Source organism: Carcharodon carcharias, chromosome 14 (assembly GCF_017639515.1).
Source record: "Carcharodon carcharias isolate sCarCar2 chromosome 14, sCarCar2.pri, whole genome shotgun sequence".
NCBI lineage: Eukaryota > Metazoa > Chordata > Chondrichthyes > Lamniformes > Lamnidae > Carcharodon > Carcharodon carcharias.
The window spans coordinates 113,835,367-113,860,804 of record NC_054480.1 but is presented as its reverse complement, the minus strand read 5'-3'; the positions used below and the strand labels follow the sequence as shown (position 1 = coordinate 113,860,804).

Below are 25,438 nucleotides of genomic sequence, written 5' to 3'. Positions count from 1 at the left end.
CTGGGCATCAGTGAGCAGGTTATTGCTAAGCAAGTGCCGCATGATAGCACTGTTGATGACCCCATCCATCACTTTAATAATGATGGAGAGTAGACTGATGGGGCAGTAATTGGCCGGGTTGGATTTGTTCTGCTTTTTGTGTACATGACATATCTGGGCAATTTTCCACACGCCTAACAATAGTGTCATGGACAGATGCACCTGTGGCAGGCAGGTTGGTGAGGATGAGGTCAAGTATGTTATTCCCTCTTGTTGTTTCTCTCACCACCTGCCGCAGTCCCAGTTTAGCAGCCAAGTCCTTTAGGACCCAGCCAGCTCTGTCAGTAGTGGTGCGACTGAGCCAATCTTGGTGATGGACATTAAAGTCCCCCACCAAGAAGAGTACATTCTACACCCTTACCACGCAGAGTGCTTCCCAAGTGGTGATCAACATGGAGGAGTATTGATTCATCTGCTGAGGCAGGGAGTGGGGAATGGAGGTGGAGAGAGGGGTGGTGGTGGTGTCGGTATGTGGTAATCAGCAGGAGGCTTCCTTGCACATGTTTCACCTGATGCCATGAGACTTCACGGGTTCCGGAGGTGGATGTAATGTGCTCCCAGGGCAACTCCCTGTGGAAGATGACCTCATAAGTGCTGTTTCTTTTTTTGTCTCTCAGGTACGTGATCAGCATCTTGGAGCTACTGGTTGCTGAAGACTACATGATCGTGTACCTGAATGGGGCCACTCCCCGCAGGAGGATGCCAGGCCTAGGCTGGCTGAAGAAGTGTTATCAGATGATAGACAGGAGGTAGGTGCAGAGAAACAGACTATTGTGGCAGTTTGATATCCTGCAGCGGAGTTAAGATCCTTCAGTTTATTACTGTTCTAAATACAGCTGAGTCCTGTAAAAAAAATCAGTTACTAAAGTACTGTCAGGTTGTAGACTGTCAGGTTATGGCTTGTCTCTCCTCCCTCCTATTTCATCCCCAAATGCTCCTTTCCTCTCACTTTACGAAGTTAATTTTCTTATTTACTTCCATGTAATCTTCAATTAATTTTGGCAGGACCAGTGTTCTCCAGTGACTGAATATGTCAAATTCAATTTTATTACATGAAATGTTGGGATGTTTATTATTTACGGTGATTAAATTTTGCAATTTGATTCATTTTCTGCGAAAGCTGCAAATCAAAACCTTGCTTGTTCAGAATTATCCAATTTTGTTTCTTCTGGGGATGTTCTTTAAATTTAGCCATGTGTGTTTACATTTAGCTGTTTGCATTTAAATGTTTATTTTGACATTTTTTTGCTGTATTTGAATTTAGCTCAGCCTGTTTAAATTCATCTGCTTGTGTTTTCCACATTGTCAGTGCTAACCTTTTCTAACAAAACGCTGGTGTACATAAACCGGGGCAGTGGGGTAGCAGGTTCTTGCACTTATTTTGAGGCTTTTCAATGCACCATTCAGATCACACTCGGAGAGCTGTCTAAAGTTCTGATCTCCACACTACAAAATGAGTGTGCAATCATTGAAGTAGCAGAGATGAACCTAGAACATTACATGTGGAACCAATTAGGGATAAAGCTATTTTAGATCTAGTATTGAGTAATGAGGCAGGATTTTCTTTTTTATACATTCATGGGATGCAAACACCGCTGGCTAGGCTAGCATTTATTGTCCATCCCTTATTGCTTTTCAGAAGGTAGTGAGTATCTTCTTGAACCGCTGCAGTCCATTTCATGTGGATACACCCATAGTGCTGTTAGGAAGGGAGTTCCAGGATTTTGATCCAGCAACAGAGAAGAAATGCCAATATAGTTCCAAATCAGGATGGTCTGTGACTTGGAAGGAAACTTGCAGGTGATGGTGTTCCCATGCAGCTGCTGCACTTGTAATTCTAGTTGATACAGGTTGTGAGTTTTGAATATGCTGTTGAATGATCCTTGATGAGTTGCTACATTGTAAATGGTACACACTGCTGCTGGTGTGCTGGTGGTGGGGGGAGTGAATGTTTATGGATGTGGATGGGACACTGATCAAGCTTTGTCCTGTGTGATGGCCAGCTTCTTGAGAGCTTTTGGAGCTGCACTCATTCAGGCAGGTAGAGTATTCCATCACACTCCTGACTTTTGCCTTGTTGATTGTGCACAGGCTTTGAGGAGTCAGAAGACGAGTTACTGTCTGCAGAATTCTCAGCCTGTGACCTGCTCTTGTAGCTACAGTATTTATGTGGCTGGTCTAGTTCAGTTTCCCCTCAATGGTAACCCCAGGATATTGATGGTGGGATATTCAGCAATGGTAATGCCATTGAATTTCAAGGAGAGGTGGTTAGGTTCTATCTTGTAGGAGATGGTCATTGCCTGGCACTTAGGTGGAGTAAATTATGTGCCATACATCAGCCCAAGCCTGAATATTGTCCAGATCTTGCTGCTTGAGGGCACAGATTGCTTCAGTATCCGAGGTGTTGCGAATGGTATTAAATACTGTGTTCTGATGTTGTTAGAGGAAAAGTCATCAATGAAACAGCTGAAGATAGTTGGTTCTAGGACACTGTCCTGAGGAACTGGTGTAATGATGTCCTGAGGCTGAAATATTGGCTACATCCTTTGAGCTAGGTATCGAGGGATCCCCTCTTGACTCATCCATTGTTGCTAACTTATCAAACTGCTTAGCCAACATTCAATACTGGATGAGCAGAAATTTCCTCCAATTAAGTATTCTGAATACCGAAACCATTGTTTTTGGTCCCCACTCCAAACTCCATTCCCTAACCACTGATTCCATCCCTCTCCCTGACAAAAATTTGAGATTAAACCAGTCTGTTCACAATCTTGGTGTCACATTTGACCCTAAGGTGAATTTCTGACCTCATATTTGTGCCATCACTAAGAGCCCCCCTATTTTCACCTTCATAACATCACCAGACTTTGACCCGTCTCAGCTCCTCTGCTGCTGAAACACTCATCAAGGACTTCGGTACCTCTAGGCTTAATTATTCCAACGCACTCCTGGCTGGTGTCCCACATTCTACCCTCCATGAACTTGAGGTCATCCAAAATTCTAGTGCCTGTTTCTTAACTCACCGCAAGTCCTGTTCTCCTCTCACCCGTGTGTTCGTTGACCTACATTGCCTCCCATTCAAGCAACCTCTTGATTTTAAAATTCTCTTCCTTGTTTTCAAATCCCTTAGTGGCCTTGACCCTCCCTACCTCTGTAACGCCCCCACTAAATGCACAAACCTGTGAGATATCTGCAGTCCTCCATTTCTGGCCTCTTGTGCATTCCCAATGATAATTGGTCCACCATTGGTGGCTATGCATTCAGTGGCCTAGGTGCCAATCTCTGGAATTCCCTCCCTACACCTCTCCACTTCCCTACCTCACTTTCCTCCTTTAAGATACTTCTTAAAATCCACCGGTTTAACCAAGCTTTTGATTATCTGACCTAATATCTCCTTATGTAGCTCGGTGTCATACTTTGTTTTATAATGCTCTGGTCAACCTGGTGAAGCTATAACACAGGACTGCTTGCGTGCCAAACATATATGCATACAAATTAGGAGCAGGAGTAGACCATTCAAGCGCTCGAGCTTGCTCTGCCATTTGATAAGATCATGGCTGATCTGATTGTGGCCTCAACACCACTTTCCTGTCTACTCCCTGTACTCTTTGATACCCCTGTCAATCAAAAATCTATCTAACTCGGCCTTTAAAATATTCAGTGACCCTGCCTCCACTGCTCTCTGGGGAAGAGACTTCCACAGACCAGCAACCCACTGAGAGAAAAAAACATTCTCAACATCTCCATCTTAAATGGGAGACCCCTTATTTTTAAACTGTGCCCCCTAGCTCTAGTCTCTCCCACAAGGGGAAACATCGTCTCAGCATGCACCCTGTCAATTGCCCTCAGAATTTTATATGTTTCAATAAGATAATTTCTCATTCTTTTAAACTCCAGTGGATACAAGCCCAACCTGCCCAACCTTTCTTCATAAGATAACCCCTTCATCCTAGGAGTCAGTTGAGTGAACCTTCTCTGATCTGCTTCTAATGCTATTATATCCTTTCTCAATTAAGCAGGCCGAAACTGTAGTGCACAAGATGTGGTCTCATCAATGCCACATACAATTGTAGCTAAACTTCCTTACTTTTATATTCAATATTAGCCCCGCTTCTCTGCCTATGGTAAATTTTTTGGGTAGGGTCTTTTTTGGGTGAGATAGCTTCCCCCTGATCTTCAATCATGGGGTGGTCATCAACACCTGGGCAGGTGGTCTGCATTTTAAGTGACTCCTCAGGGATATGCTCAGACATGACTGTCTCTGTGTCTACACAGAAACCACCATAACTGTCACCTGACTCCTCCGGAGTCAATTTTGTCAGGGCAAATTATCTATATTCTATTCTCCTTTTTAAAAAAGTGAAAATGTCCATCATCTTCATACGTTCACGGGCACATGATGCAAGTGTAGCATAGGGGTTTTTAGCTCATTTCTCTTTAATACCCCATCTTCTTGACATTTTTCATGTTTTCTGAATCTGCATTATAACTTTCAACTTTGTCTTGATCTTTATTTCACATGTTTTCCATGTCTGTTTTGATGCCAGCACGTAAACAGAGGATATTTTCATACTGTGGAAAGCAGCCCCTTCATGGGTGGAACTGATCCGATTTAAATTAACAAGACCAGAACTCTACGTTTGTTATTGTATCTGTAAAGGCCTTTCTTAAGCTCCCTCTGTCACACTTGCTGCAGTCACAAAAACACAGAGTTGTAATGAATTGTGCACATATTGTGTTAGCAAGTGTTGGTGATGGGTTTGTTTCCAGACTGAGTTACTTATCAAAAGCACAAAAACCAATTCACAAAAACTAGGACCCTCTGTGGCTCTATCGCAAGTTCATTCAAGCCAGTGGCATTTACAGCACAGTTTGGGACCAATTTCAGCTCACCTCCTCTTCATCTGTGACCTTAGCGGACTTGCTGCTCCATCTGCCCCTGGGCCTCCATTCATGGTCTGCCCAACTCTGGGATATGGCCTGAGCTGGCAGTCGACTCTGTTTCTTCTTCTTCATCTGCTCTCTGGTAGTTTGGCTCAATTGGTAGCTTCCTGTGTCAAAAGGCTGTGGGTCCATGCTTCCTCCAGGAAGAGAGCACATCATCTCAGCCGACACTTCAGTGCAATACTGAGGGAATGTGGTACTGTCAGAGATGCCATCTGTCACGTAGGGCCTAAAGCAAAGGCCCTATCTGTCTGTTCAGGTGAACATAAAATTACCCAATCCTATTTGAATACAGGCATCAAGTGTTCTTTATCTCCTAGGAAACATGCTTCATTCAGCTAACATCAATATAAAATCAAACACCAGAATTTTACGCTGGTTGTGTGGGCGCACACCTGACCCGACAGCGTGTGAAATCACATGAGATTTCGGGTTTGCGTCCTGATGTCATTGCGCACTTGTGCGATATTTCGCTTGACGTGTGTGTGCGGCGGGCAGAAGCTTGCCCACCAACAATTAAACAGCAGTTAAGCCTATTAAGGAAGCAACTGAGATCGATTTTACTTGGTCCGTCCACTTTTACAGTTGGCGGATAAGCCAATCAGTCAGGCGGCCTTTACGTTTTCATTGAAACCTCGGTCCAGGGCAGGATGAAATGTCCGGGGTAAAATACAGTAAGAAAAGATACCTGAGGACTGATGTTCTTTAAGTTCTGCTGTCAGGTGCTTGAATGTTTTGCATAGACCACAGTTTGGTTCATTATTTTCTTGTCATTTAACCTGTCCAGATCTGCAGCTCTCTGAGGCAGCTCCACAGCAGCTGCCTGCCTTCAGGGAGCTCGCTAGAAGCATCCACTCGCACCCTCACTCCTGTCAGCACTGGCCCTCTTCCCCTTGGCAGCATTGAGGCTTTCTCAGCACACATTTCACACTGGCTGGCTGTTAATTGGCCAGTCAGCGTGAAATTGCGTTTGGGGGCCGATTGCGGACAGAAGCACATTTCGGGTCTGCTTCCGGGCCCGCTGGTCATGTGCGCCCGACAAAAGTAAGATTCAGGCCAATGACTTAACAGTTAATCTGTGGGACCTTGCTGTGTATGAAAATTAGTTACTACAAAAATTTACGTACAAAAATTATGGAGTTGTTTAAGAGGCAGTTTGATGCTGTGATGTAAGGGGCAGCAGTTTTTATAGTAAGTAGATTGAACTGGATGGGCCAACTGGCCTCCCTTATCTCTATTTATTTGTGGTCTTTTGTGAAATTCAACTGCTGACCATAGATTTGCTGTTTCCTGCCTACAGGCTAAGGAAGAACCTGAAGTCGTTAATAATCGTTCACCCATCCTGGTTTATTAGGACTGTGCTGGCAATCTCCAGGCCATTCATTAGGTAACCACTTATAACTATGGTATATTCTACCTCTTGTGACTGTTTGACTGTATCTATATTAAGCTTACTATAAAATCCTCACATACACTGACACATTGACTCTGTCAGCAACTGGATAGAATACTGAACAACCAAGCCAAAGAGATCTGATCACAGCTTGGATCATAGTAGAGGCGTTGAGAGGTGGATTGGTGGTTGGTGGGTGGCTACAATTACCCCAGCGCTGTGGGAAAAGGATGAGAAAATCAGCCAGGATTCCTGCTCCTTGCTGCTATCTTTTGTCTTTCACTGGAAAGAGCAGGGTTAACTCAACACACAATATTAGTCTCAAGTTTATCATGAGCTTATAGTAATTCAGTTTTCTGACAGAAGAGTATGCTGCATAGGTGGGATTCAGTGGTAACTGAAGGTTAGTGCACTCACATTCAAAGTGACAGAGAGGGAATGGACATAGATGCTCATCCTATTTTTGCCTAGTAGATGATCTGCAGCCTGTTGAGCAGAAGTGAATGCTGGTGCCAAGGCTGCAGCATCTTCTATTGGGGTATGGGAGAGAGAATTTCAGAACTGTAAGGTCATCAGGGAGATTCAGGTTTCTGGTGCGGGTTGAGGGGAAAGTTCATCAGGGAGAGAAAGGCCAGAGGGCTGGGGGTCATCAGGCCTTGAGGAGGGGGTCATTGGGGGAGTCAAGAAGGGGGGATGTCATCAGGGAAGTTAAGCTTTTAGGGTCCCTGGTGCTTTCTGAAGCCACTAAAGTGGTACTTGCAGTGGTTATTTTGCTGCTCCCTTAGCTGCCATGATGTCAAGCCAGATGGACAAAACAAAAGGAAAAAACTGGAAAATGGCCCTTCTGAAGAAACAAAGAAGAAAGAGCACTCAGGTGTGGGCTGTGTCAGTATTCCAATGATTTTAGTCAGCTGTATTACCAACATCCTTCAGGGAGACACCAGGATGGCATCTGGGGCCAGAGGAATTGAGATATTGTAAAATTAAGATTGTGCAGTTTTGTTCCTGAAGTATATTGATAATCTCTGGGGTTAACTGTGTGAATGTTTCTTTAATTGACATGTTTCTGTCCTGCGTTTTTTATTCAGTTTCAAATTCATGAGTAAGATTCAGTATGCTCACAACCTCTCAGAACTGGAGCAGGTCATTCCCATGGAGCAAGTGCAGATCCCGGAGTGCGTTTTACAGTATGTATCAACACTGGTCGAGTCTGGGCCCAATGGTGCTCAGCAACATTCTCAGCCAGATGAACTTTAAAGACTTTTTACATTTGTTTCAAAAATCTCCTGAAGGTTCCTTCCAGAGGCTCACTCTTCAATGCATTGTCCAGCGTGACACCGAATTATTAAGACCAGAAGGTCCCATGTTCAACCCCTAGTCTCTGTTCAGTTAGGGGTAATCGCCTTGAGGAGCAGTAATGGTGCTCCATTCGTCTTCAGAGCTTGGACTGGGAGATGGGAAATCGGTCAAGGCTCGTAAAATGGCCTGGGAAGCTTTTGGATGGAGTGCCTATTGTCTTCCCCTCACTGTGTCGTTTTGCTAACAGCGAGAAAGGTGGCAGACAGCCTGTCCACCCAGATCCCAGCTTAACCACTTAAATGGCCAGTTGAGGGCCTCTTCCTGTTCCCACTGGCATTTTATCAGTGTCAGGTAGATCTTTGCCTTGTGTGGAGACCACCAGGTAAACAATGGTGATTTCCAAGTGGGCTCTGTGGGTGGGGTAAGTGCAGGGGCAGGCGGGGGGGGGGGGGCTTCTTTTTGGACTTACTTTGGTCCACGGAGGTGCATCATTGCAGCTATGGCTGTCCACATGGCATTGGCACTATCTGCCCTCAGCAAACCCCTCCCTGAGGTCTGCTTGACTAGCCCCAGATGCCCCTGCAGCTCCTCAGGATGGACACCATCTTTAATAGGCTGCTGCCCATAAAATGCGGCCCTGGGCCATGCCACCCACTAAAATGGGATTGCCGCCACCGCGCCCCCCCCCCCCCAAAAAACCCCACTTCTGGCCATGGCAGCAAAATCCCTGCCACTTTGGAAAAATCCTAGTCCAAATGGCTGTTCAGTGACTCCCTGCACTCTGGGATGTTGGTCAAGGATGGAATTATGATGCCCCTTTGATTGAATATCACTTTTGATACTCATACGTGGAAGTTCTAATGATCCCTGCTGGAAAGTGCCAGTGGGTGGACATTGGAGACAGACAGAATGAAACCCTTGCCTGTACTCATTGTCTGGACACACTTGTGAATAATAGCCTGCTGGACAAGGTACCGAAGGCTGTGAAAATCCTGTGCTACGGTGTTCCAAAAAGGGTCAGTGCCTTCAGGAGAAGGGGGAAGGGGTCTGACATTAAAAATTATTAAATTAACATTGTTATTCAATATAGTTTTATTTTATTTTTATTTTCTGCCAACACAATCTCTCTTAGAGCTGACAGTTAAGCCTGATTTATCGGTCCTGGATTGGGAGCACAGAGTTGGGACATTTCTGGGCTCCTTAAAACCTGACCCAGGAGAAAGTTCCCCACATACTTTCCATGCCAATCTATGCCCTCCGACCAACCCCATGGCCCTTTGTAGCCCATAGGCCAACCTCTGCCCTCCAACCACATTCCATTGTCCTTTATTGACCCTATGCTAACTTAGTGCCAACTCATGCCAAACCATGTCCATTGTCCTTTGCCCTTACACCAACCATGCTCACTCACCCAGTACCCACCATGGGCAGATCTCAGGGCCCATGCTGAGATGAATTCATATAGCGTTCTGAGTGTCTAATGCAGACTTTTTTTTTAAAACACTCATTCATATAAACCAATTCACTACATTTACATTCCTTCAACCACATAATCCCTTATAAGAACAAACATTTCATTCAAGTTCAAAATTCCTTATAAAGACAAGCATTGGAATTTATAGTTCCATTTCAAAGAGCCCAAAAGCACTTGGAGCTGTCATTCAGATTGTGAAATGAAAGGCATCTTATGTGATAATGGAAGATGTGAATCAGTCATGCAACGCTAAACCAGCAATGGTAACCCTTAACAGACAGAGTGAAATAGCAAGCAATGCTTCTTTCCTACAGATTTTTTGACATTTACAACACTTGATAGTTTTGACAGGTTCTCTTGACACTTTTGACAGTTCCAGTGTACATTCCTGTCCACTTTAAAGAATCCCAAAGGGCACCTTACCTCTCCCAAAGGTGTCCCGAGACCAGATCCAAAGGGGTACCCTACCTCTGCAAAGGACTCTGCAAAATTTAGACCTGTTCCTGCCAGGTCTAATCTGCACATATTGGGCAGAATTTTTAGGTCGGTGTGCGGGTGCACATCCGATCCACTCGAGTGTAAAATAGCATTTAATGATGTCGGAAGAGTGTCCTGATGTCACACTGTGCCCGTGGTGATATTTCGGTCAGCGGGCGAGCACAAAAGTCGGAAGCACGCCTGCCAACAATTAAGAGGGCAGTCAAGCACATTGAAATTCCAATTGTCCCTGATTTTTTTGTGGGCTGTCCAACCATACGGTTGGCAGCCAGGGGAATACGTCAGGCAGACTTTGCATTTTTGATGAAACCTCACCCAAGGGCGGGATGAGGTTTCCATTATTAAATTTTTAAAACATGTATGGACAGAATTTTCATCATGTATATGTTCAGGTGACTGACTCTGATGCATGGACATTTTTTTCCGGATTTTAAAATCTTTATTTCTTGGTTTTATATTCTTCAGCTCCCTGAGGCAGCTCTCTGCCTTTCATTCTGCGCTCCCCCGCACTTGTGCTTATGTCAACACCTGCCCCCACCCCGGCAGCGCTGAGCATTTCAGCAAGCACTTCATGCTGACTGCCTGTTAATTGGCCAGCCACTGGTCGGGAGCCAATTGCGGACAGCAATCCGTTCCCCGGCCACTCCTGAGTCTGCCAATCATGCCCGCTCACCGACCTAAAAATCCTATCCATTGTGTTTCACACTCCTGGCTAACAAAGATCAGACATGGCTGGAGACAACTGCTGTTTTAAGTGGGCAGCTGCCTCTGCAAAATGCACATGTTCAAATCCTAACTTGGGCCCACTTACTTAATGGTAAGTGCCATGCTCAGCGTTGGGACTTCCATATTTCGTCCACTTCTGCCATTTTCACAATGATGGAGAGAGAGGCTCTCTGTTATTGCGAAAATCCAGGCCTTTGACTCTGTTGGTAGAACTGTCAGCTCTGTGTCAGAGGTTGTGTGAAAAAACCCCACTGCGGGATATGAATGTGATCAAAGGTGATACTTCATGTTAAGGGAGAGCTGCATTGTTGGAAGTGCATCTTTCAAAGGAGGCATTAAACAGCCTGTTCGACTGGTTTGGTTTGGCTGGACTTGGGATATGACAGCAGAATGGCTGTGTTACAGGATTAGCAATCCAGAAGATGGACTAATAATCCAGGCAAGTGAGTTCAAATGCCAATATGGCAGATTAAAAATTTGAATTCAGCTTTAAATACAAAGCTGTGTAAGTAAAAGTGACCATGACCTATTTAGTTCACTAATGTCCTTAATCAGTTCGGCCAATGTGAGTTTAGGTCAACATTAATATGCCTGAATCTTAACCTTCTGAAGGGGACTAACAAACCACCTCCTCATTGCAACTAGGGATGGGCAATAACTGACAGCCTTACCAGCAACATCCTGAGAATGATTTTAGAAAAAATGTTCTCTTTGTGTCCTTGCTTAACCAACACCTTCGAAAATAGATCAGTTTCAGTGATGCTTTTTGTGACCTTGCTATGCACCAATTAACTGCTGAATTTACCTGTATAACAAGTGACTGAACTTGAGAGTGGATTTTTTTGTGTGGTGATTTGGAAAGATTCAGAAATGTGATAAATCTCAGTCTTTAAATCTTCCAGATTTGAGGAAGAGAGAATCAAAGCAAGGAGACCCAGGTAAATTCTCTGGATTGCTTCTTTCATTGCCTCACCTTCAGTTGAATTAAAGAGTTATGTTTGTTTTACTTTCATCTGATGATGTGTTTTCTATTACCTCATAAGAATTTTTGGGAACAGATTAATAAGGTTAAGCCCAATAAGCTTGTCCCTTAACTAACCTGAACTCTACCCATCTATCTGCCTTTTCCCATACCTCACAATAGCATCTCCTACAGGATCATAGATAATTATCTCTTGAACCTTTTCACCCCTTTTCTGCTTGACTCCCATATTGTCCAATTGGTACTGAGTTTTTAAGCAACATTTTCATGGATTATCTGTCAGGTGGTTTGAAATAAAACTGTTTCTAAAAGGCCCACTTGTCCGAATATGTTCTCCTCCAATTTCCTCCCTTCCTTTCCTGACTCCAGCCAGGGGACAGATTCCACACCCACTAGCACTTTTCCAACACCTCACACGGCCACATTGAGAGGAGCCAAGACAGTGAGGGTCAACAGGCTTTTCAAATGTAATGGGGAAGTGCACCACAACTGAACCTGATCCTGACTTACACCTAAAGACCAAAATAACAGAGCCCACTGGGCAGTGGGCAAGGTGGGTAGGGAGACCCAATTGAATTTTGCCTCTCAATCTCAAGAGATACAATGGAATCGATTTTATTAAGTGTATTTTGTAGGGAGCAACATGGCCTTAGCAAATGAGCCAGAGTTACTGATGCAACAGATTCAGCAGTGACTGCCCTGTGCAGCAAGGCAGCCATTCTGTTTAATAACAAAATTCTTTGTATCTGTTTTCTTTTAACAGGACAGAGGAAGGTCAATCCGTGATTGAAAAAAGCAGGTGATTATCAAAAATAAAGGAAAAGTTTATAGATTTTTCACCCAGTCTCTGAGGAAACAATAAACTATCCTAAGTTTAATTTGAATGGAATTGGTGCAAAGCGAAGATAAAACTAGAGAATGTTGAAAGTGCCCAGCAAGCCAGTCAGTATCTGACAGAGAAAAATAACGTTAGATTTTAAATGGCATTTTTGTAGTTTGGCTGCATAGGAGCTAATGAAATTTTTCTTCTCGCTTAGGTCTGGAGCTGCAGCTGAAGAGCAGGAGTAAAGGTCCGTACTTTGTGGTTCTTAGAGTGGGCACAGTCACAATGGGCCAAATGGCCTCCTTTTCTCAGTATCATTCTAACGTGAACTGAGTATGAGGGAGCCAACGCAGAATATGTGGTTATATCTGGAAAAGTAACTTTTTGAAAATGTAAACTTATTCATATTTTTTATCACATCCCTTGTGCCCCGAACCTTCAGCCTCCCCATTAAAGTTAAATCCTTACACTAACAAAAACTATCCTGTCATTTTTTGGATCAGCCTGGAGAGTCCTGCTGTAAAGCTCTTAACTCAGACTCAATGCTGCTTATACCTCATATTGCCTCACCTCTGGATTCGATTTCCCCAATACTGCCCTTAAATTTTAACAATGCAGCAGCTATCCTGATGTGCACCAAGTCCTACTTGTCCCTCACCCTTGTCGTCACTGATTTTGTTGTCTCTCTCTGTCACCGCCGTATTGATTTTAAAATCCTCATCTTCAAATCCCTCCACAGCCTTACTGCATCCTATCTCTGCAAATTCCTCCTTGAGTTCTCCAGTCCTCTCACCTTTTGAGTACCCCCTCCTTTTACCCCACTACAATAGCGGGTTATTCAGAAGTCTTGGCCCTACTCTTTAAAACTTTCTCCTTAAACCCATCTACCTCACTCCTCTTCCTTTAATGACTTTATCAAAGCCCATCTATTTCATCAAGCTTTGTTTCACCTCTCCTAAACCTCCCATCATGGATTGGCACCCAATCCTTCATCTACTTTTGTTCCTTCCCGTTTAATGCACCTTCAGATGTTTTCTAGCCTAAGTTTGTTATATGAATTGTTATTAAGTGAGTTTTCCCAGATTTTAGAGTTTGTGAGAATTGATACAGATTTAATATTTTCTAACTCTTATTCTCAATTCAGCATTCTTCTATAAGTCACTTTAGTTTTTAATTATTTCAAGTCAGTATGAATTCTTGGCACTATCAAAGGATTCTGATGGTGCTGTGATGAGGTGCAATCCTGCAGTACTGAGTCTGACCAGCAAGGGTCACTTAATCACAAAGCAGTGCCTGTTTGCAAATGTTCTGAATTCCTGTACATTGGAATTGGTCACTGTTCTATGCATTCTGTATTTTCTTCTCCCCCCACCTAGATTGTTGTCCTGCTTCAGTGCCTCTCTCGCTGCTTCTTTCTTCTGGAGGCCACTGAGAGAAAGGTGGTGGGAAGTTCCCCTTTGATTTTCTCAACCAAGAAGCAGAGAAACTGTTCCCTTTCCTCATGGCTCTTGTAACTTGTGTCTTGGGGTGGGGTGGGGGAAAAACTCTGAGCTGTAACCCTGTAACCCCTTATCCACAGCCCTGCACCATTGTACACCTCTGATCAGAGTAACATCAGAAATGCACTCTATACAAATCTGAAAATCAAGACTTTCCTTACCTAATCTGCATGGTGCATTTGAGGGGAAGCTAGATAGGTACAAGATGGAGAAAGGAATGGAAGGATATATTGATAAAATGAGAGGAAGTAAGATGGGAAGAGTCTCATGTAGAGCATGGACACCAGCACAGATCATTTAGGCTAAATGGCCTGTGTCTGTACTCTAAGCTCTGTGTGATCAGATCAGCAGTTTCAAAAGTATGAAATTCAGGGTTGCATATTTAAATTACTTTTTAAAAACATTTTAAAATGCATTATCTTTTTTAAAACAAAGTTCTCCAGATTAAAAGTAAAATATTAAATCCTGAGCAAAGTACAAATTAAAGGGGACAATTTAAACTAAAGCCCCATAGTAATGCATGGCAAAAAGAATGGATACAGATTCCTATAAAAATCTTAGTGATCTTACTGTTCTATACCATCACCTCCACCCCCCCCACCAGCCCCCCCCCCCCCCCCCCCCCCCCCCCATGCCCATCACCACAATCTTCTGTCCTTGGCAGTGCCTCTTGTAGGGGTATAGGTCTCACTGATTCTGTCTGATCTCTGGTACCTCACCGATGTGACCATTCTTTACATATGAACTCAGACAATGAGTGGTGCCAGGACATTCCACTGTAGGGGCATCACGGCAGACACACTCCTGTCCCTACTCAACATCCACACCAATCCATTTTCTAACAGGAGTTACTGCATGGTGATAATGAACAGGAATGGCGGCTGATTGTTCCGGTGATCAGCTTGGGGAATAGCAAGAAAATTGAGGGTATGGGAAATGGGAACTAGTTAATTTTGGTCTCTCCATTGGGATCTTCTTTGTCTGTATAACAGTAAGTTTGCTATCAAGGCACCTGGGAAGCTGACAGTTCATACATGAAATATTGAAGGTTCAAACTTAAATGTAGGAATTCAATAAGGATCATTATAATATTAATAAGAATTTTGACCAAAGAATGATCTAAATAACTTTCTGTTTTAGGAAGTTAAGAAGCTTCACATAAAAGGCTGGAATTCAGAGAACACCCGGATGAAGATCGTGACAAGAAAGTTCTTTTGAAATAACGTGACTGAGGTTGATGGTTATAAAAACTTGACTTTCACTCTCTGCCACTGATTCCAGGATTCAGGCAGCAGGCACTGGGCCCCGAGTTCATATGAACTCAGTTGCCATTATTCAGGCCATTTTAATATGACATGGGGCTTCCAATGTCACAATGCTTCATGAAAAATATGTTGGATAAGGTCATAATTCTATTGCCAAAAGAGTACCCTTTGCATAGATATTGGGGAATCATTTAATATCTCCAGTTCCTCCCCTTAGTTCCTGAAGCACTGATATTGCTGCATTGTAGGTTCTATGGGTATGGGCCTCACTCCAGCACATGGCCATCCTTCATTAGCCAAGGCTTCAGGTATCAGCAGGATAATCTGCTGAGGTATCACACCCCAGGCGTGATTCTCTCCTCAGCCAGCACTCCATGCATCCACTTTACAATAGGGGTCACTGGATAAAAATCCCTCACTGGTTGAAGGCTATAAGGTTTCCAGGTGAAGTAAGCTCCCAAGCATCCTTCACCCACTTCCACTTTATTAAAAAGGATCTCCACCTTTAGCATTAATTCAGAGATTCCAAAGATAGCTGGTCTGGAAAGGTCATATTGCTAAATTAAGCTTTGGAGTTGAATAGGAACGTTTTACAGCATTTGACCCACAATTATCTGAGGTTGGCATCAGTGTACTGGTGGAACATTTGCTTCATTGAACATTATCACCCTGATAAGTATTAAATATAAAATGATTCAACTGTGGGGTGTCATAACCATCTAACAGTATGGAAATCTCAGAAGTTTTAGGATTCTGCTGTGGGACAAAGTAATGAAATTACAATCAATATAAAATGCTCCCCCTGGTGACTGAGTTCCTACATCTCTGGTATGACAAGGAATCTCTCAGATTCAACCCCTGCTGGCCTGCGCTAAATTAGCTGATTTCAGCCAAGATGGCAACGTAGGAGCACTACAGTTGGATATGTGGTGCTAATTAGGGGTGGGAAAGACAGTATCCGTAAGGTGTCCCGCTCCTGATCACAGTCCAGTGACCCCCACTGGCAGTGTCTGGGAAGTTAGGGTTAGAAAAGGGTCGAGCTTGACTGTGATGCCCTCAATGATCAAGGGCAAGGCGCTAAAGGATGGTCATTGCCCATGGAATCTGTTTACAGCAAGAGTCAGTGCTTTGAGAGGAAGGGGGAAGAATTAGATGGAAAACCAACAGAAATGCTGTTTCACTGGATCAGTAAGGTGAGAGAGAAAGGCAGGATTGCCTGGAGAAGAACCTACTATAGAGGCAGAGAGTGAGGGCTGACCGATCAGGATAAACACACACCTAACTGACAATCAGATTTGTCAAGTAAGTTGAAAAAATGCCCAATTGATGGGCCGGTTACTGCAAGTATTTTGTTTGTTTAATAATTCTAGTTGTAATCATCGTTCACAGTTTATATTTTGAATATATTTACATGTACAGTTTTAAAACATTTTTTGATTTAGTCTTTCATCCTCATTTTTCAGAATTGTCAACTTAAATTCTAGCTTGTCTAAAATGCTTGCTCCCTCAGCTGCAGTGTGAACAGCCCAGTGTGTAATTAACAGCTGCAAAAATTGTAAAACTTGCTGGAAGTATTTGTACCACGTTGTACCATCTTTAAGATGACACCATGATAATCTTTTGCCTATCGTCTCTACTGGAATTTTAGTGGAAAACTCTTTTATGAAACCTCCTTGAGATTCTTATTGATCATCTTACTGTCAAATTCTTTTATATCAGTGTTTTTTCAGTGTCTGTCAGTGGCTTTTCTTAGAAACACCTGTGATTTCCCCCAAATGGTGCAGTTCTGCTCTTGAGAAGAGGCAGAAGTCAAGAAAACGAGTGGTTTCATTAACTCTAATACAAAAGCAAAATACTGCAGATACTGGAAATCTTAAATGAAAAACACAGAAAATGCTGGAAATACGCAGCATAACTGGCAGCACCAATGGAGAAAGAAACAGAGTTAACATTTCAAGTTGATGACCTTTCATAAGAGCACCTAATAGCATCCTGTTCCCTTTGTCACTGGATAACAAGGAAGGAACAGTAATGAACCTAGTTCTGTTGATATTCCCCACTCTTTGAATGGAGCCCTTAAGGTCAATGGAATAGTGGTCTGCCCAGTACCACAGGCTGCAAATGGCTACTGGGGACACATTATAAATTCCAATCTTACGTTAATTTCAACAGACTGTTTAAAGATCTAAGTGAGTTGGATTAGGACCAGAGAGTCGATCAGGCCTCTGATACTTTGGAAATAGTAATTTTCTGCCTCTTCCCAGAACTTTTGTTCCTCAACAGTTTGATTGCTCCATGGGCAATTATTCAAGACCTAAATGACTGTGGGATTTTAACTAAGCTAAGATTCAAGATGTGCCTTCCCTAACCAAAGGGAATGAGGGGCTGTTGGGAGGCAGAGTTTTGTGAGCTTCCTTACTGAATGTGAAAAGATATTAAAATAGAACCAGTAGTTTTACTCTTCCTTCTACTAAAGGCCCTGCTATGCACTTGGCAAATGCCCACAGCAGCATGACTGAATCCAGCAGCTTGCTATGAGGGAGAATAGTATGTGTGGACCCCAGACTCATCACTTCACAGAGCAGTTTTGCGGCACTTCAGAGTGAGTTATTGGCTGGGGTTGTGGCCCTATTTACAAAGTTAGTGACACTGTTAATGTGAACTGGACATTTAACCAGTTGATGCCTAATGTTACAGCTATTCAATGTTCTCAATTGTTATAAAAATAAACAGCTGGCACAACTGCCATGCAGTCACTGTTAAGTTGGAGCCTTTCTTTTAGTAAAATCAGTTCTTATTGTCACCTCTGATGTCCCCCAGGATCTATCCTTGGACCTTCCCATTTCTCATCTTTATGCTACCTCTCGGCAACATCATCTGAAAACACGGTTAATTTTCACATGTAGCTGATGACATCCAGCTCTATCTCACCACCATCTCTCTCAATTCTTCAACTGTTGCTAAATTGTCAGACTGCTTGTCCTATATCTAGTACTGTAGGAGCAAAAAATATCTTCCAGTTAAATATTGGGAAGACTGAAACCATTGGTTTCCCCCACAAACTCCATACCCTAGCCACCAACTCCACCCCTCTCCCTCAAAACCACTTGAGCCTGAACTGCGCTGTTCCCAACTCGGGTGTCATACTTGACTTCAGTAAATTTCCAACCACATATCTGCTCCATCACTAAGACCATTAATTTCCACCTCTGTAAAACCACCCAACTCCACACCTGCCTCTTTCCTGCTGAAACAAACCCAGAGCAGAGCTGAAGCAGTTACGTGCAGAACGGCCCAGGAAGGTTTCTCTGACTGTTAAATCTCTGGTGACCAGCTCCTGGATGAATGGAGTGAATACAGGCTACAGCTAAATAGTTTAAAAATAGCTTATCTGCTGCTGAAACCCCCATCTGTACCCATTACCTCTGGACTTGACTATTCTAATGCACTCTTGGTTGGCCTTCCACATTCTATTCTCTGTAGTTTTGAGGTCATCCAAAACTCTGTTGTCTGTGTCCTAATTCATACCCAGTCCTGTTCAGCCATCACCTTTGTGCTAATTGGCCTACACTGGCTCCCATCTAAGCAACAACTTTAAAATTCTCATTCTAGTTTTCCAATCCCTTCATGGCCTCAACCCCATTCCCCCTTCTCTGTAATCTCCTCCAGCCCCAGGATCCTCCTTTAAGACTATCCTTAAAACCTCTTTGTCGAAGCTTTTGGTCATTAATCCTAATATCTCCTTGTGATTCGTGTCCAATTTTGCATTAAGATGTTCTTGTAAAGTGCTTTGGGGAATTTTATTAGGTTAAAGTGACTGTAAAAATACAAGATATTGTTCTTTACAAGGTTAATCCATGACGTGGCTTCAGTTAGGAGTTAATGACACCTAAATTTAGCTCACCAAACTCTTACAAATCAGTTTGGATTATATTCACATTTACCAATCTTTCATTGTGATTTGCATAAATTACTGGGTAAATGAATCAGCCCTTTCTCCTCAGTAATCAAAAGACAGAAAGTCCTGAACTATCAGCTATTTAATGTTAGAATCATAGTTAACAGCATAACTAATTAGTAAACAGGTTTAATTAACAAAATGAGGGTTTACAAAGTCATTTGGATATATCATTTCTGCTCTAAGTTGGATGATTAGTTCAAAAGAAATTAATTCTGTTCTCCCCAGACCTTTATTACTTTCTATTTGCCTTCCATTTTCAATTGTTTGCATTGCAAATTTGCATGTACTATTTCTCATGGTGGTGTTGGCATTTACATACAATGTAAATACTTTATTTCTCTCTCTTCCATATATTCCTGTTCAGTTATTGAAACATTTTCTATAACAATGTTATCTCCATAAACTTAATATGTGAAGTATAGAATTCCTGCTGAAACAAACCCAGAGCAGAGCTGAAGCAGTTACACGCAGAACGGCCCAGGAATGTTTCTCCGACTGTTAAATCTCTGGTGTCCAGCTCCTACAGGAGTGATGAATGGAGTAAATACAGGCTACATCTAAATAGTTTAAAAATTAAAGATAATTATGTATTAGAAGGTTTATTTGGTCTATCTTTAACATCTACTATAGCAAACTTATTAAATGCTTCCCCATGGTTTTTGCCTCTACGGTAGTGTCTGAAAGTGATGTTGAGTACGTATTGTGTGAAAAAGATATTAGTCCTAAAATGATCATTTGCTATTTTAAATCTGTGCTCCCCCTTTATACTTCTGTAACTTGAAGAAATAGGATCCAAGGTAAAGGCTCAATATAACAGCCTTTCATGTTGAGCTTCATTAAAAAAATTTAGTGCACATCATGGGGCTTTCTGCAGTCCACTCGGGATGTCACTTCTTTGAGCTAGTCAAGGTGACGGGTCAGGCAAGATTCTCCCATTCTGAATCCAGGCTGACTGCTGTTGCCTAGGTCATTGTTGTACAGATGATTGTCTCTTAATATTTGATCCCATCACTTTGCTTGGGATAGAAGGAAGATTAATGGATCTAAGATTGCCAGTGTCCGTGATCACTCTTTTGGAATATGGGTACCACATTGGCTGGCTTCCAATCTGCTAGTGCCTCCTTCCCCTACCTCCGGTTCCTATAGATTTCCTCATAATAATCAATGTTATCTCACAGATCTCCTCTGTGTTCTTGTGGATAAATATCACCTATCTCTGAGAATGTAATAATTTTGAGCTGTAATTTACACCCCAGTCTTTGATTTCACTTTGGTTTGGAGAAGGTTTGTTGCTGATCGCTTGCCTTGTGAATACTTGAAGAAAGTAATCACTCTCAATATTTGCTGTCTTATGTTTATCCTCAGTTTCAAGCTTGTTTGCAACCCTTGTGATTTTCATCCCCTCCCCAATCTCTCTTTTGCTGTTGAGATAATGAAGGGATGTTTTAGTCTTCTGTTTAGCCTCAGCTGCTTTCTAGGTCTCCCTCTGATCAACCTTTTAACATGTTTTTGTATTCACTTGTATTGATTCCAGTGAACTCCTTTCTCTTTCTCCCTGCAATTTCCCTTTGAATTGCACTTTTAATTTGTTTGGTAATCCATTTAGGGTCATTCATATTTAGTCCAAACTAAAGTTGTCCAAACTAAACTAGTTCAATCTTCAAATACAAATTAAATCAAAATTTAGTTAGAATGATTTAATAAAATTAATCACACATAGCTGTCAATCAACTCAGAGCAGGGCCTCTCTGCACAGACTGAAATCAAAAGAAACACATTACTGAACTCAACTCTAAACACAACTTCCTTTCCCCAGCCATCTCCCCTCTCCCTTGTTCCCTGGAAAGTGCTGACCATATGTATCCATAGGCAAAGCAGTCACCCAGAGAACTCACCCAAGTAGTTAGTCTTCACATACAAGCCTGCTTGGTCGTCAGGCTACTCCTCCCACGAGGGGTTTTCAGCTGAGAGGGGCCATGCACTTTTCAGCAGGGTCACAGGTTGGCAATCTGCGATCAGGAACCCCTTACCAATACTCTGAGATCACCAAACCCAGCACAGAGTAGGAATGGAGGGTGGAACCTTCCTGGTCTGTATAGTTCAGGCCACAACTGCTTTAGGCATCAAGAAACCACAGCCCCATGTTTCAAACGATACAAATTCTATAGCGAGGCAAGTGGGTGCACCTGGACTATAATAGCAAGGAAATCAAACCGATTCGAATTGCCAAGTTTGTTCTGGGTGTTAGCATGCTACTTCAGCCTCCTGAGGAGGCGTGTGGGGGAAATCAGGATTGTCAATTACTTTCCATCAACATCTCCTGGAAAATATATTTCTATGGACAATGAGTGAAAGCAGGGTTCAGACCAGTTTTGTGGCCTACAAAGCCTACATTAACATGAAAAATGGTCACTCTGATAGCAGAGGACACCTGGCACTCACTCACTGTATCCCAGTGAGAATCACCTCCGGTAGGGGACTAGAAAATAAAACTAGAGACACAAACTGCATAAGGTAAGGCACAGCCATACCTCTCACTGGAGTGAAGTCAAATCTGGAAGGAGAACAAGTATTTTTATTCAAACTCAACACAAAGCAGAAATAACTGGTTAACTATCTGAACTAATCTGACTTCACTCAGCTAATAGCCCCTCATCACAGCCTTTATGCACAGAATAGTCAATTTATTAAGCAACGGATTGGAGGCTTTTGTTGATAGACACAAGCTGCACATCAAAATCTAAAGTATAGAGAGGACAACTCTAGTACCCAGATAAGGATTTTAATGATGAGACATTTGAATATATAAAAACAACTCATTCTCCACCTTTTCCACAGGTAAAAGTATTGTACCCCTTTGTCTGCACCCTTATGACTAGGCACCTCTACCCTTTCACTCCTGTGACATGGCTCCAATATCCATTTAAATTGATAAAGGCTCCTCAGTCTGCTGGCCATGGAGGTCCCAGGATATATTTAAAAATAGGCTCATTCAGAGTCATGGGCCCACACCACAAAACTCCTCCAAAAGTGGTAATAATTGATAATCTAACTCCGAGGGGGGCAGTATTGGGCAATAAAAAAATGTCAAACTGATAATATTGGGGGACACATTTCTGGGTTTGGAGCTGGGCATGTAGCTCAGTCAACAGGTCAGCACACCCAAGCAGCTTTTTCTGACACAGGCTAGATAAAATGCTGGCGCGGGGTGGGAGCGGGGGCAGAGGAGTGCTGGGGGGGCAGATGGCTTGCCTCCCCCAAAGTTCACATGGAGCCAACCAGTTCCACACTGGACCGCTGTGCAACCATACCATGCTGCAGATGAGCTAAACAAAAGCAACGTGGGACTTCCGCCCCTCACTGGGGAAGAAGTCCCGCCCTCTGAAGCTGCCAGATAATTGGACTAGCTGGCAGCTCCATCAATCCTGGCAGCGCCAAAGGCACGTTACTGGCTGCTGCCGGGACTGCGAGAAGACGTGAGAGGGCCCAGGCATCCACAGAACCGGTAAGAATGGGGTCTTGGCAGAGATGGTTTCAGCAGGTCAGGGATGAAGACGGGAGGAGTGGTAGGTTAACGTTTAAGGCTGCAGGGGATTAGGAAGAAAGGAGAAGTGTTCGATCTTAGGTGGACTACCCCCCTCCAGTCGGCAAAGGGCAGCCCCCTGCCTTCCCGCCCTTTGAAATGTGCATAGAGGAAAAATGGACTGGCTACTCTCACCCTGCTTTCCGCACCAAATGTTTTATGACATGGGCGGTGTATTATCATTATTGATTACCTTTGAATTTGGTAACTCAAATTACCATTTGAATATGGCGGATGGGCTGCCCACCCCCCAGTGTTAGGGAGGTGAGCTCAGGGGTGGGTGGGAAGATGGTGGGGTGGGCACTCGCCCTACCAGAAACACACGCAGCAGGGACACATAAAAAGCAGCCCCATATAACCCTAGACAGAATCAAAGGGCTACTCAACTATGTGGTGCATCACAGTTGAGCTCAATCTTGTCTATAACTAACATTCATACAGACACACCCTCCAGCAGGAATCACTGAATAGTGATCAAGAGCTAAGGCCTTGCGTAGAAGATAATGCCTCATATTGCCACCTTGCTGCAGTACAATGGGATCCAGTTATCATTATTTACTTTTGGAGATCCCCAAAATGCTCACTATAATGGAATGATATCACAGCAATTACACAATGTAATACAGTAGATCCTGCTTGGCTGTTGTAATGAGCAGTTGCACTTCGCTGTACTCTTAAGAGCCTTGAGGTACCAAGGCAGACTTGGTTCATTTACACACACTGCATTAAACCCAGATCTCCTCCAGTTGTATAAGTAGTGACAGTTTAAGCAAACCTTTGCTAAAGTTCTAAAAGTCTTCAGGTACTGAAAGGCAGCAAAGGTTCAGTAGCTTGTCAGGGATTTAAAACAGATTGCTGGCCCATTGTTTAATCACACTGTTTTCAGTGCCCTTTGTGGTGTTTAAACCTTTTACGTTCCAGATGATTCTGCTTTACAACAGGTACACTTGTTTGCCTTGGCAGGTATTCTGGGAGCTTGGTGGTCCCAGGACTGGTCTGTGATCTCCTCTATTCTGACCCCTGCAGTTTAAGAGTAATCAAGCAGTTAGTGGTACAAGGTTTACTGTAAGCGTGCATTGTGAGAAGATGCAATACAAGTTTTAAGTGCTACAGCCTGCCAAGGTTTTCTGTCGTATGTACTGCTCGAGGCACTGAAGTGCAATGGGATCCACGTTTGTATCAAACTTGTTGGCAAACAGATGGTGTTGTTGAAGTATCCAGTTGAGATCTCCAGCCCCATAAACACAGACAGACCTTCGATGGGAACCAGTGCATAATGGATATGCTTTTCCTTCTGTTACATCACCTTCTAAGTATTCCCACTTAACCAGCTTGGCCACAGACCTCATATCACTTACATCATACTTGTGATGTGAAGGTTTGGAGCCAGGAACACCGGGCATCCTCTGTAGAGTGGCCCAGATGAACTCATCGGGGCTGTATGTGTCTTTTGACCACTCAATAAGTTGCTTTGCTTTTGGGTCTTTGAAGATGTACTCAACAAATTGTCGACTGACCACCATATAAGCACTGCCTGAGAATATTGAGGTCACAGTGGAGATTGGTTTCTTGGTCACATTCATATTTACCATTTTCCCATTGACTATTTTTAAACTATATTTCCAACGTACCTCTTTCCCCTCCATAACTACTTCAGTCTCTAAACTGTTGCCCCCTGCCAAATGCTCAAGCTGATGGACAATCTCCAAGTTGGTTTTAATGGGAAAGTCCATACCACACAGATTGATGAAGTACTTCCAGGTTAAATGCCTTGCCAACAGCTCCTCCATGCAGTTCAGGTCTGCCTGAACTCTGGACCAGGAGCCGTAAACAAGATTCTCCAATTTTCCTGCAATAAAAACATTTGGGAAACAAGATGCGATGCTGTGAACTGCCATTTTGAAATCAATGGATGATTTGTTGTCAATATGTACACAATAAATATTCTGGGGTGTGTAGATTGTCCTCAAGAGTCTTTCAAACTGGTCAGCTCTTTGATGAATGACTACAGAATAGGCAATTGGAACTTGCTCCTCTCGCTTACTGAGGGCAAATGCAATGTACTTTCTGCTCCTTATGAAATTCTCACAGTTTTGTGTGGCATTGGTATAATAGGAATCATTGGGAGTTACTGCCTTAGATTGCACCTTCAATAGTTGACTTCTCTTGATTTCGTTGACGTCCCCTTGAAAAATAGCTGTACAGTTTACATCGTAAAGAGATTCTAGAAATAACTCCAGCTCTGAACACTTTATGTTATGAGCACCAGATGTGGGAAACTTTCTTTTCCCCATAAAATGTTGGAACTTCACAAATAATTGATCTTCGTTGTTGGTTACAAGGTCCTTTTTGGCAACGAGGTTCAGTCCTAAAAGGATGATGCAAGTCACTACGAGAACTACAAAGTACCGTTGCAGAAACCGTTTACATTTTAATACCATCGTGAAACCGAAAACAAGCTTCTAATAACTTAAACGTCAACCTATGGAGCGATGATTTTGATTGATGATTCAATTCCTTTCTCAATGTGAACTGGGTTAAATGCAATGCATCATGGATAAAGTTATAGGTTTCATTTCTACGATGGGATTTCTTTATTTGTGCAAAGCTGAAACATAAAACAGACAATATTTTACAATGTTATAAGTGAACAGCACTTTACTTTTAAAAGAAAGAGTCAGTTGGATATTTAAGGTGAAAGAGAAGGCAGTCTACTGGTGTCTAACCAATACCTACCAAAATAACATTATAATGGTTTGTGGGACCTAGGTACAAAATGGCCACCACCTTTACCTACATAAGACAGTCATTTTAATTCAAAAGTTATTTATTGGATGTGAACTACTTTCAGGATGTAATAGGGTTCTATATAAATACAGACATTACTGTCTCCAAGAAGGTTTGCATTATCGTAGCCACTATTTTCACGTCACGGAGGGACTAACAGCATGA

General features: G+C 42.9%; 2 protein-coding genes across 5 annotated transcripts in view; one reads left to right on the top strand and one right to left on the bottom strand.

Annotated features, from left to right (window-relative positions):
- The window catches only part of atcaya (ATCAY kinesin light chain interacting caytaxin a), a 48,890-nt gene extending 29,273 nt beyond the window's left edge, over positions 1–19,617 (top strand). For all 4 annotated transcript variants that reach the window (XM_041205366.1, XM_041205367.1, XM_041205368.1 and 1 more), the window contains 7 exons: positions 657–788; positions 6,284–6,370; positions 7,465–7,563; positions 11,276–11,311; positions 12,119–12,154; positions 12,393–12,425; positions 14,818–19,617. In XM_041205366.1, the coding sequence (XP_041061300.1) occupies positions 657–788; positions 6,284–6,370; positions 7,465–7,563; positions 11,276–11,311; positions 12,119–12,154; positions 12,393–12,423 (421 nt within the window). In that variant the 3' untranslated portion in view covers positions 12,424–12,425; positions 14,818–19,617. The remainder of the gene's footprint in view (positions 1–656; positions 789–6,283; positions 6,371–7,464; positions 7,564–11,275; positions 11,312–12,118; positions 12,155–12,392; positions 12,426–14,817) is intronic.
- Positions 19,618–22,900: 3,283 nt separating this feature from the next.
- On the bottom strand, positions 22,901–25,088 carry LOC121287248 (beta-1,3-galactosyl-O-glycosyl-glycoprotein beta-1,6-N-acetylglucosaminyltransferase-like). Its single transcript, XM_041204948.1, has one exon. It carries the CDS (start codon positions 24,925–24,927, stop codon positions 23,587–23,589), a length of 1,341 nt encoding a protein of 446 aa, XP_041060882.1. The 5' UTR covers positions 24,928–25,088; the 3' UTR covers positions 22,901–23,586.
- Positions 25,089–25,438: the final 350 nt, after the last annotated feature.

Excerpts from the sequence above, each read along its gene's own strand:
- LOC121287248 (XM_041204948.1), bottom strand. The coding sequence starts at position 24,927 with ATGGTATTAAAATGTAAACGGTTTCTGCAACGGTACTTTGTAGTTCTC.